This window comes from Canis lupus, chromosome 16 (assembly GCF_048164855.1).
Source record: "Canis lupus baileyi chromosome 16, mCanLup2.hap1, whole genome shotgun sequence".
In the NCBI taxonomy this organism is placed as follows: Eukaryota; Metazoa; Chordata; class Mammalia; order Carnivora; family Canidae; genus Canis; species Canis lupus.
Window position 1 is genome coordinate 29,107,584 of NC_132853.1, and position 12,932 is coordinate 29,120,515.

The 12,932-nt window shown below is 47.7% G+C and overlaps 1 protein-coding gene across 18 annotated transcripts in view; it reads right to left on the minus strand.

Moving 5' to 3' along the window:
- Nucleotides 1-12,876, minus strand: part of MSI2 (musashi RNA binding protein 2) — a 392,747-nt gene extending 379,871 nt beyond the window's left edge. For all 18 annotated transcript variants that reach the window (XM_072779887.1, XM_072779891.1, XM_072779885.1 and 15 more), the window contains exons 1-5: nt 12,597-12,876; nt 12,251-12,291; nt 11,835-11,916; nt 10,976-11,060; nt 7,053-7,094 (exon numbers count right to left, since the gene is read on the minus strand). In XM_072779887.1, coding sequence (XP_072635988.1) covers nt 7,053-7,094; nt 10,976-11,060; nt 11,835-11,916; nt 12,251-12,291; nt 12,597-12,658 — 312 coding nt within the window. In that variant the 5' untranslated portion in view covers nt 12,659-12,876. The remainder of the gene's footprint in view (nt 1-7,052; nt 7,095-10,975; nt 11,061-11,834; nt 11,917-12,250; nt 12,292-12,596) is intronic.
- Nucleotides 12,877-12,932: the final 56 nt, after the last annotated feature.

A 12,932-nucleotide genomic window follows, 5' to 3' on the forward strand; every position in this document is an offset into this window, starting at 1 on the left:
AGGGAGAAGAAAGAAGCAAGAGAATGACAGAGCTCTTTGCAGTTGCCACACATCTCAAAGAGCAGGGGTGGTATCTGCCAAGAACATCCCTCCTAGAGAAGGGTCCACAGCCAGAGAGAACACAGTATTAATTACACCAAAGGCACAAGTCCAGGGTGGGAAGGTCTCCACGAAACCCTATCAGCCATAGTCCTATCAGTGACCCCAGCTTCTATAATGATCCAAAAGAGCTCAGCACATCATGTAGAGCATCCCCGTGATCGCCCTCACACAAAACAGGTTCCCCAGCACAGGCCCAAATAAAGCACAGGCTCATCTGCTTTGCCTGGCACTCAAGGCAACACAACCTGGCCCTGGCCTACCCTCCACGCCTCCACCCAGAGCACCATGCAACACCAGCCCTCGAGCAGCGGCACACTGACCTCTCCTAGCCCCTCACATTCCTGCCATTCTTCCCTCCTTCCTGTGCTTCAGGATCTGGGGCAAAGACTACCTCCTCCGAGAAACTATCTCAGCTCTTCCTGCCTCTGAAGATCATTTTTACCACTCTGTGTGTTTTTCATGCTCTTTCCTTGCCACAGGTAGCAGCCCTCCTCCCAACCTGAGGCTAAAACCCTGATGACAAGAGCTGTGCCACCTTTGCCATTTTGCCTTCATCCCACCTACATGGAGACTGATGGGGGGCAAAGAGCAGTAGTGAAAACTAAGGTTTGGTTTTTGGTTATTTTTTGTTTTGTTTTGTTTTGTTTTTTTACAATTAGTAAAATATGTCTGTGTCCTTGGGAGTTCATTGTCCAGTGGAGGCAATAAGGCATGAACCTAAATAGCCATAAAACTCAGAACAAAATCCCTAACATGGTCCCTGGTGCTCAGCAAAAACCTGGTAAATAATTGCCAAGTACCGAGAATGGCAACTGAATGCACTGGAGATACAGTCTGCCTGCACCCCACCCTCACTCTCACCCTGCCGTACCTGCTATATACTCGTCCACTTGCTCATTACTTATTTGCGCCCTAGAGTGAAAGCCCCAAGAGGGCAAGGATTTCCTGGTCTTACTCTCCACACTATCCCCAGAACCGCATGCAGGCCTTGGCACACAGTAGGTGCTCAATAAAGTTTAGTGAATAAATAAATGAACACGTGCCCAGCACAATGCCTAACAAGTTTATCAACAGGTTTTTGCTAATTTACAACTATTTATTATTTTCTAGCTTATTATTACTGTGTGTCACCGCCATTCCACTCATTTGTGTGCACATGTGCCTTTTCTCAAAAAAATAAGTAAAATCTTTATAAAAAAAAAAAAACCTTACTACTATTATTATCATAGTTTGCAATGACCAAAGAAAAATAAAGTTCTATGGAAATCCAGAGAAAGAAGTACTCCATCAGAGAAAGAGCAGAAACAGCTCTGCGGAAAAGGTAATCCAAGTTGGGCTTTGAAAAAGAGGTATATTTTACACGGCAGGGACAAGAAAGGGTGGTGCGGGTAGGGATGCACAAAAGGGTAGCTCTTCAGAGAAGGGAGAGGGTGCAGTTTCAAGGCAGCAAAAGGTAGAAGAGTCAAGAAGTAAGCTGGAAGGAGACACTCCTTGTACAGATCTTGAAGGACCCTAACTACCTGGGGCTAAGAAGTTCAGACTGTTTGGTGAGCATTGAGGGCAACCTGAATCCCCCCAAAGCAGGTGCACCCAGTCAGTGATTAAAAACAATTAAACAAGCTCTTAGTCAATGAATACAGCAGATCAAACAAGAGAACGGAGATGATGGACTACATGTGCCTTGTGCGTTCTTGGGACTCTTCAGCCAGAGAACGTTCGGGTTTAAAAATACAAAAGGACAGGAAGAATGGAGGCCGCCTCAAGGCGCACCCAAGAGGGTCTGCTGGTTCCTCAGAGAGTCCCAGGAGCAGAGGGGTCTCACCTGCCTGCCAAAAACATCTGACATAGAACAGAGGGGCTCCAGCTTCTCAGCAGACTGACCTTAACGCAGAAAGGAAAGTACGCAAGGAAAGGCAAAATCTCAGGAAAGGACATCTGTAGGACGAGGTGCCCCTCCTCCTAAGCTGACACCTGCTGCTGACCGGAAGGCAGGAAGGAGCTGCGCTCCCCGACAAGAAAGCAGCTAAGCCACTAATCCCCCAGGGTCCTCACGGTCATGGACAAGGCTGCAGACACACCACTACGTCCCCACTGGGAACCAGAAACACACCGGCAGGCCGGTTAACTGTGGCCGGTGAGGTGACAGCTGCAGATCACCCAAGATGGCACGACGCTAGAATGACCCGACTCACAGCAGCAGGGGAAGGCCAGATGCCGAAAACTCACCCCTCGCCCGCCCTTGAGAAGCTGCCAAGAAACCACTCCCCCGGAACAGGAGGTGCGTGTGTAAAAGGCTCGTGCTGTGCTGCACCCATCTGGACGGATGCATGCGTAACAGAGAACCTTCCAGGCCCTGGAGCCTCATCAGTGGATGAGACAGGAGCAGGAAAACCTGGCCTGCGCTCAACGCTGCCACAACTTAGCTGTGTGACCTGGAGCTGCCAATCTTACTTCCCTGATGTCTGCTGCCTCCGCCCTGAAACAGGTAGGCTGGCTGCAGCTCAAGCATTTAAGTCAGCATCCAGTGATGACAGCCATCCACAGCTCCCTGCCGGCAGGGGGCTTACATTCCAATCAGGACTCTTCTCAGGTCATTTTCCATGATAACTTTTCTTATTCTACAGAGATAATTCAATAACGGGGCACCTGGCTGGCTCAGTCGCTACAGCACATGACTCTTGATGGTGGGATTGTGGAGCTGTGACCCCAAGTGATAATAAATTATTTTATAATAAGGATACCAGCAGACACCTGCTGGCACTACCTGTGTCAGGCTCCCAGCAAAGAGAAAACCTTGAAAACTACCTCATTCACCTTGAAAACCACTTCATGTTGGGCACTACACTCCTGCTTTTTTTTTTTTTTTTTTTTAGGTTTTATTTATCCATTCATGAGAGACAGAGAGAGAGGCAGAGACACAGGCAGAGAGAGAAGCAGGCTCCTCACAGGGAGCCCGATGCGGGACTCGATCCCAGAACTCCAGGACCATGCCCTGAGCCAAAAACAGACGCTCAACTGCTGAGCCACCCCGGCGTCCCAACACCCCTGGTTTAAACAGCGAGAAACTGAGGTGTGGAAGGGCTCATGTGGGGTGCCCACAGTCACCCAGCTGCCACTCAAGGCAACTGGAAATAGGCTGAAGAAATGAGATCTCCGTTGATCAACAGATAAGGTCCTGGCTTCTTACACATAAGGAAGAAAATGGTAACCCGGGGAGTGGAGAAGGCTTTATTACACACAAGGATAATTAGGGCAGATGAGGAGTTACACCCAGACTCGCCTGTGCCCTAAGTGGTTTAGTGGCCTCCTGGGTTTTCCGCACGAGAAAAAGAACCCACAAGCTTGAGCAAAACTCTTCTAGGCAGCCAACGCTTCTGCCCAAAGGGACTGACAAAATGATATGACATGATTGATCCCAATCATGCCTGTTCTTCCAACAGCTTCAAATTAAGTCATCTTTTTTAGAATACCACGACCATTTTAATTTTTTAAAAGACAGACGGGAGGAAACTCTTACATATTTCACAAAATGAAATAATCATCAGGCGAAATAGGAAGATACAGAATGGACCCATCGCCTTCTGATCAAAATGTACTTCGCTAATTAACGGCCACTAGTCTCCAAAGAGTCGCCCCTCGACTAGTTAATAAAGGCCCATTATACTTCACTTGAGAAGTGAACATTTACATCGCAAAGGGGGATAAATGAACTGCAGGATTCAAAACCCCTTCCTTCAGGTCGCTCATTAAAATTCTGGTCAAAACGGATTTTTATTTATATGATACATTAAAGAATATTATGACAGTACTAATGTGAAATCTGCTCCTCATTCCCATGGCTTTTCTTTCGTATTAAGTTACAGTTTCTTTCCACTAGCCTTGTTTTAACACCTCCACGAATATTTCTCTGGTGAGTGCTAGCGAAAAGGGACAGCCAGAAAGCAGAGAAATGCATTTTAACCGAAGCCCATGCTGACATTTCATTTACAAAAGCTCCTCACCCAGCCCACGACGAGGGGCACGGTCCACCTTGCAGCGAGACCCCTACACATCCACACACAGAAGTTTTATTGAAGAGAGATAAACAAAATAACAAATAAGGCTTGACTTAAACTCCTATACTCCCGCCAGCCCGGTTTTCAGTCTGAAATCCCCTCGGCCAGGCTCAAAGTCTATTAGAAACTAACTGTCGACAAGAGAGACACACTCTCTCCCCACCCCGTCCCAGCTCCCGGCCAGCACACACCTCGCAGATTCCCCAGCCACTTCCCTGGAGCTGAGCAAGCCCAGAGCCCTGTGACAGGGTGCCCCTCCGCACAGCCAGCCAGAGTCACCCAACAGGATGACATCACACGGGCTGGGTGAATCACCCAACCAGGGAACGTCGAGTCCACACACAAACTGCGCACGCTGGCTGCAGTTGTGTTCCTCAAAACCTGGTGACCACCATGAACTTCAATCTCTGTCTGAACCCACAGGTGCCACCCCTAGAAACCCCCACAGGACAGCACATTGGGTGGGGGCCCAGTCTGGAGCGAGACTGCCCGCACCCCACTTCTCAGCCATTTTGTGCCTCGCTTTTCTCATCTATCAACTGGACATAATACTAGTACCCACACCTGAGAAGACACAGGTGAAGACTGCATGAATTGATATGTGTAACGTCCCTACAACAGTGCCTGGCACATAAAATCATTTAACGTCGCTATTATCGCTAGATCTCTCGTGGTGACTGGTATGAGAGCTACCAAAATTAACAGTAAAAACAATATATGGTACTACCACGCACCAGATCTTTTTTTTAAGCACTTTACTTTTATTATTTATTTAATCTGCACAAAAACTCAGTAAGATGGGGTATATGAGGATCCAAGAAATCAAATGATTTGCCCAAATCCACACAGCTAATGAGAGGCAGAGATAGGATCCAAACCCAGGCTGCTGAGCTTGAACAACAATGAGAAAGATGATTAAATGGTAGTAGTAAAGATGAGGAGGGATGAGGCCCTCACCCTGTTCCAGGCTCTTTTTCACTCAGCACTAACAACCTGGTGAAGGAGCTACTCCCATCACTCACATGTTACAGAGGAGCGAACAGGCTGGGAGAGGTGGTTTTTGTTCAGTGTCTTGGGACCTGAGATGCAGATGGAGATAAGAGATAGGAAAGTCCTTGGGAAAGGGTGCCATGAAAAGCAAGGTATTGTTATGCAACCCCTGGAACTCCACGGAAAGATGTCCTCCCCCAACTGGTATAATATTTACTCAGGTCTACAAGTCTGACAATCCACCTAAAACATCCCAGCCTTGAACAAGTCCGAGAAATAGTCTGTCTCATTTTCATGTTGAATGCATCACCGAAAAACCAAATGCCAGAGTATGTTAAAATGAAATATAGCCTTCCTGGTTTAAAAAAAATAAAAAAAGTGGGGGGGATGAGGGGTGGTCAATAAAAAGGAAGAGAAAACATGTCAAACCCAAGGTTTGACTAAGTCAGGGATTTTTCCAGTTTCCCTCTAGGGTAATCTGATCCTAGTTCTGGATGATCAAATGACTAACCTGGAAATTTGAAGATTCACACTTATGGAAGAAACAGCAATTCTTCCAAACCCAGGAAATACTCCTAATTCTGGAAGCCTCTGAAATGTCAAGGATCACACACAGTTTGAAAAGCAACCTTTACACAGTTAACAGTCTCAAAGTTTGTGCTCCGTACAGAAATAATCTAACCTCTTTGGTTCATTGATTCCTATTATTTGCTTAATCGTTGGAGGAGAAAAAATGCCTTAAGAAAGTATTTTTGGTATATTTGCTGAAAAGATTTGTGTTTCCTTCGAAAGAAAAGAAAGGAAAAGAAAAATAACATGGGGAAAAAAAAAAAAAAGGAAGGAAGAAAGGATCACATGGCAGGCTCCAGACCTGAAATTCTCAAAATATCATCTACAAGTGCCAACTTTTTCATTAAAGTTCCTCATCCCTCCCCTTCACACAATTAAAAGGTTCCACTGGTGGGAGACTATGCTTGAAGAAATAAATGGAATTTGCAAAAGCAACAGCTTCTTCCCTTTATGACCATGATAGGAAGCTTCACCTTTTTCCCTTTCCCTCAAAGAATGACAAGGCCACAGAAAAAGTCTACCTATCTCCCAATATTACATAGGGAAGAAAAAAGTATAATTAAAAGGTGCAATTTTCACATGTAAGCCCATAAATTTCACCTTCAGTTCTCTGTAGCTGTTTTCATATCCACAGCTGGCAAGCTCAGCAAAAACTCTATTAGCCACACATTGTGAAAAAGTGAAGGCCTATCTTAATCCTCTCAGCAAATCTTATGCTACTGCTCCTCCAAGGCTACAACATGCTCAGAACGTCTCCCCCAGGCCCCAACACGTGCACCTAGAAGCAGCACTGCCGGTTTCAAGTGTGCCCAGACTGCTCACACCAACGTGAAACCAAGACATCCACTGCCTCGACTGTCAAATCTAGGGCTTCATGGGTCTACAAAGTTGTTCTTTCAAAAGAAGACAAACTGCGTACATTCTACTCCTCTCCACGCACTCCAAGTGGTAAGGCCTCAGAAGAGAACCCTCCAAAAGAGAGTCACGAGGAAATGTCCATGTTCTCCTGATAGGATCTTGGCAAACTTAAAAAAAATAAACAGAACATTTGCATAAATATTGCAACCGACAGCTCTCTGTCCTGCCACAGAGGATCAGGCTTGCCCCCGCCCCCTGTTGGATGCTCAGAACCCACCTCAGGGATGGCTAAATTGCAGACACACGAGAATATCTCCCTGGAGCTCCTTGCCTAGCCTGGACTCTCACAGCCACATGCTGATACCCTGATGGAACCTGACGGTTTCAATGCTTCATTGCCAGGACTCTGTTTGAAACGTGAAATCCTTGGCAACCATCGCTGAGTGCTAAAATCCTATTATGAATTCTCCTACTTACCTTGGGTTGTGCCCGACGAGGAAATGCAACTTTAGGATCAATCTGGGGGGAAATGGAAAAGTAAGAGTCAATTCCCGGATTTGGCAGAGAGGGAGAAAAAATTATGATTAATCACCTAATTATTAATCACTCATTTCTCAGGCTTATCACCCAGCTTTTTGTAACTTCTCGGGCAACTCAAAAGTTCCTTAAACGTTGATCCAAACTTTACTCATCCTTCCCACAATGTAACACAGAAAGCTGGCCCTTCCAAAATATCCTACCATGTATTTCAATGTGTGATGGCCTTAATAAATCAGATCTCACACATGTTCTTATTTAAGCAAGGGCTTCTCTTCCACAGACAGTGGACATTAAGCGGTACCCGCATCTAAAGTGCAATGCATCAGTGGGAGAAAAAATGGGGATGTCATCATTGAAAACAAAATCATAACCTGAAAAATTAAACATAAGAATCTTTCAGGAGTCGATAACTGGATAACAGATCTTCTCCCCGACGATAACTAAACAAGGCAGGTGGAAATGGTGACTCTAAATTTTTTTTAAATCATCAACATCCAAAAACTCCCCATAGACATCCAACACGATGCTTGGCTTGATTTCATTCATTCATGTTGGCAAAAGTACAGTTACCTAGGTTAACCAAAAAGACAGTTCATTCTGTAGTTAGACCACAAGAAGAAGCAGGTGTCAAAAACTATGGAGCCCAACCCAGTTCTTAAAAAATAATAAAAGGAAACACACGAGCTAAAACCACCTGGATTTTTAAAATCACAGGGGGTAGAAGTCTATGAGCAACCTAAATCCAAATTACAAAAGTAAGGCCCTCATGGGTAGAGGGGGAAAAAGAAAAAATAATAAATAAATAACCTGAGAAAAAGAAGTTGGAATCTAGTGTAACAATTAGGGTATTCCCCTGCCCCGACCCCAATCAGGATGGAAAAACATCCTCTACCCCAGATCAGACACTCTGCAGAACACATGATTCTCAAAAGGGGCATGGCTTTAAAACTCAAAACAATTCCCACAGAAGCTTCTGAATCTAATACACTGATTCAAGGTGGGAAAGTATTGGAGAGAAAGTATGGGGAGGGAAAGAATTTCTTAAATCCCCATTATTGGTTTTCAATAGATTTCTAAACGTCACAAATCTTTGGGTAAAATTTCAACACAGAATATTGCTACAAGTTATTTATTTATAGGCTCTGGCTTTCGTAATGCAATTCTCCCCCTTCTAAAATGTAAACCTGAACCTTGTTTTCAGTTCGGCCATGGAGAAGCAAAAATGCTATGGGACAAAGCACAGAGTTGGGGGGAGGGCAAGGCACACCAGAGAATTCTTGTTTCCCAGACCCACATCCCTTAGGACACTGCAGCTGAGAAGGGACACAAAGGTTTACCACCTTTATCAAGGTGGTTTAAAGACCTAATAAAATCCACAGCATGTTTTTTACCCTTAAACATCACCTGAGAAATGAGGGATTACTTTTCAAAAACTAAAATAGACAAAAATCTCTGATCTAGGAAACTACCCTCTCATCCAGATTAACATTACCGCATCTACAGGTGTATTCAGCACTGACTAGAGAGATACAACAGGTGTGGATTTTCCATTCTGTTGACCAAACGTAAGACAGATGTGTCTTTTTATAAACACTCCCCCAGACTGTGGCTTTTAGCGGACCAGCACACAATCACCGCAAGAAGTCACCTTGTCCATGGAGTCAAAGGTGAGGGACATGTTGAGAGAGAGACCAGGAGGGGGACGGGAGGGGGACAGAAAGCACTGAACAGAAGAACGCTCAAAAAAATATCTAAAATGACAGAACTCGAAGCCAATTCAGAATTCCTGTATTGGGTGTTGTGATAACAGCATGTCAGACCAACACACGAGTTCTCCAGTGTGCAAAGTTTACACGCTGAAATCTCCAAAGGAGGGGACAGGTCAAGATAAGTATGGCAAATCCCAACCTTTTGCACGTCCCTGTCAACTATTAAAAACACACACACACACACACAAACAACAACAACAAAAACAAAACAAAAAAAAAAAAACTACCAAAAATAAAAACATTAGTTAGTTAGGTACAGCTCTACTTACTGTAGCTACAAATCCTCTAGGAAAAGACTAGGGTACTATTTTGGATGTGAATGGCCGTTACCTAAACAAAGCTTTTAAGGTAACGGTAAACAAGATCCTCGTTTCCATGTCAATAAACCAACCGCTTCTGCCTCCTGCACTGAACGTTGAAACAAAGTCAAAATCTAGGTTATGCTAAATAATAGTGACCAAAACATATCCACAAACAGTTAGGGAGGGGGAAACGGCACGTTTTGCACCTGATACTGAGGGCTATGACACCCCCTCCCCCCCCCCAGGCACCACAGAAACCAAATACTATTTCTCCTACCCAGTGTGGGGAGACGGAGTGAACAATAAATTCCTGAATTTGCCTTGAAATATTTTCCTCTTTAGTTTTGCTAGTTTTTTGAAACGTCTAACCAGGAAGTCGAAGGGGAAAAAAATTCTTCAGACATCCATTATCACCCTACAAATGACTGTCCCTAAAATTAAATTATCTAAAAGCTCAAAAAGGCCGGGCTGCAAGCTATGACGAGTCCAGCGCAATTAATAAAGCAACTTAAAGTGTGTGGGGTCATCTTGGGGGGAGGAAAGAAGGGGGCACTAGGAAACATGCACCTGACCTCCCATCAGAGAAAGAGAGTGAATTTGCAAAAATAAATTCCATGCACCAAAGGTGTCCAGGATTTTCTCCTTTTTATTTCCCCCTTACCCTCAATGTGAAAGCTTGGAGGGGGCTTGGAAGATCACCCAGTTCCACTCCCATATTTTACAGAAAAGAAAACTGAGGCCCTGAAGCAGCAAACAGCTTGCCCAAGTTCATTAAGGTCAACTGGGACAAGAACCTGATCCTTCGCCTTGCCCCAGTACCCACCCAGAGAGAAGTGCGGTCACAAGCAGCCCAGCACTGCACCCCAATGTCACCTCGGGGCCCCTGCTTTGGCAGATCTATGAAACTATGGGGGAGATTCTAGTAGACATAAAGGGAAGGGGGAGAGCCACAGAATCAACACAGGGACCTAAAGAAAACACTACGTAGAAGCTCTCCACCACCCCCCATTACTGTACTAATGTCTTTCTTCCCTTTGGTAATCCCTACCCTAGAGACTTTTCCCCCTCTCCATGTAAGTCTCTGAAACCTTCTAATGCTGTAAAAGTACCCACACTCAAAATAAAAGATCTGAGAGGGAAAAAGGCAAAAACAAATCACTCGGACACCCAAGGCCTTATCAGTCTTAGATTTCACCCCATCTGGAGTCACCCACTGGACACCCAGCTTGGCTCTGGGAGGTCTCCTTCCCCCTCTCGAACCACCTTCCAAATCTGAGGTGCTCCCCAGGAGGAACCTGTTGCCTGGACCTGCGATGAGCACCCCCTCGCCTTCCCCCTCCCAGCCCCGGCCCCGGCCCCTCTCCACCGGCTGGCCACTGGCTGGCCACGGCCGGGGCTGTGCCTTCTGAAAACCAATGCCCCACAGCCACAGTCTTTAACGCATGCTGTGCTCGGCTGACAAAGAAAAGTTGCCTTTGCCCTATGGTGCAGTTTCTTTGCATGGTCCCTGGGCCGGGTAGAGAGCCTCTCGCCAGGCCGACCCCTCCCCCAGGCCTGGGCTCTGGCAGCATCTGGAGCTGCGGTGGGACAGGCTCTACACAGAACACCCCCCAAGCCCAGGCCTGGCAGCAAACTTTTAGAGCCAACTCGCAAGCCCTGCTGATCACACTCCCCAGTTCTCAGCACAGAAGCAAAAAAGAAAGCACTGTCCCTTTAAATGGGGCTGTCAATGCCCAGATGGGTCCTGAACAGGGGCGAACAACAACAGCGAGGGGAAAAAGCAACCTACCGTCTTGGAATCTAACTCATGGTGGGGCTGACCTAATACTTTATCTACACTTGCTGGATCTGCGAACGTGACGAAACCGAAGCCTCTGAAATGAGACAAAGAGGGAGGAAAACAAACAAGAAAATGTGACACCATGGCAAGCAACAAGGAGTGAGCCCTCCCGCGGGATGGGGAGCCAAAGTTGGCCCCTTGCACCCCCGCGGCCCACAGCCCTCCCCCCTCCAGCCCCTTGCAGGAAAACACATCAAGGTTAAAGGGGGGTGGGAAACGGGGTGGGGGGGCAGGGCGGGTGGAGGTAACTTGGGAAAATGCTGGTGTCCCCACTCTTTCGCCACCTCCGTCCGTCTCTTCTCCTCCTCCCCTTCCCTTTCTTAACGCTTTGTTTTATGCCGAAGAAAACCCGGCGCTCAGCAGAGATTCATCCAGCTTTCCAAAAGGGGCTGAAGAGTTCAGGGGAGCTGGGAGTGTGTGGGGAAAGCATACGTTTAAAAAACCAAAAAACTATGTAGAAAGTGAATGAAGCTGAATGTCATTTTAAACAGGAGGAGGGAAAAAAAAAAAAAAAGAAGCAGCAGCAACGGGAACAGGACTTAAAGCGCAGAGATGGGCATCTCTGTAACCAGAGTTCAGCCCCGATTAACAATAACCTTTGGGGTTATGGGGGCGGGGGTGGTGGGGGGTGAGGGTGGTGGGGGTGGGGGTGAGGGTGGGAGGGGGGTGGAATAGAGCGACGTTCGAAACCAGCCACATGCCTGAGCCCCATTCTAAATCCGCTTAGCTACTTCCGAAGACACCTCCAAAAATAACACTTAAACTTTGTTCTAAAATAAAGACAAAAATCCAGAAGGGAATGGTTTACCTGGAGCGTTTCGTAGTGGGATCTCTCATGACCATACATTCTCTAATTTCTCCAAATTTGCTAAAATAGTCTCTAAGGCTATCTGTAGAGAGAGAAAGAGAAAGATGGGGGGGGGGGGGAGAGAAGGTGTGGAAAAAAAAAAAAAAAGCAATGCAAATTTTGATCAAGGACAAAAACCAAAAGTAGTTTTCTGTTGTTACTCTGTTTTGGTTTTGCATTTTTTTTGCACACGCGGGGGAAATTCGGCAACAGAGGTCGCGTAGAGGGCTCGGAAAGGATTTGCTATTTAAAAAAATAACCTTGCACAGGAGAAGTGGGGAGCCCATGGCGGGGGGGGGCTCGCACACTGGGATAACAAAGAGCAATAAAGAAGCCGAGAAGGGGGGGACCCAGGCGTCCCCCCCTCCCTCCCTTACCTGGTGAGGTCTGCCAGCTTAGTCCGCCGATAAACATTTTACTAGAGGGAGAAAACATAACAGAAGTGAGCACCGATGTCAGATCGGCCATTTTGACGTGTAACTTACAAAAGCTAAAAGGAAAGCAGGGGGGAGCGGGCGAGCGCGAGCCGGGAGGTGGGGTGGGGGAGAAGGCGGCGGCGAAACGCGACCCAAAGGTGTGCAACTTCCCGGGGGGGCGCGGGGGGCGGGGGCGGGGGGCGGGGGCGGGGGGCGCGGGAGATGCCCGGCTCCGCGCGCCGCCGTCCCCGCCGCTGCGAGGAGAGCGAGCCCGCGGCGGCGCGGTGGGCAGCGGCTGGAAACTTACCCGGGGTCGTGCTGGGAGTCGTTGGCGCTGCCCGAGGTGCCTTGGCTCCCATTTGCCTCCATCTCTGAGCCCCCCCGCCCCCCCACCCCCGGGAAACCGAGCCCCACAGCGAGCGGAGCGGAGCGGCGCGGCGCGGCGGCCGGCTCCGAGCCCCGAGATCTCCCGCTCCCTCCTCCCCCTCCTCGCCCCCCCGCCCGGGCGCCTCCGAATCGCTGTGCGAGCCGCGGAGCCGGGGCAGCGGCGAGAGCCGTCACACGTGGGCTCGGCTCGGCTCAGCCCCGCCGCTCGCACGCCCCCCCCGGCCCGCCCCCGCCCCCCCGGCCCGTCCCCACCGCC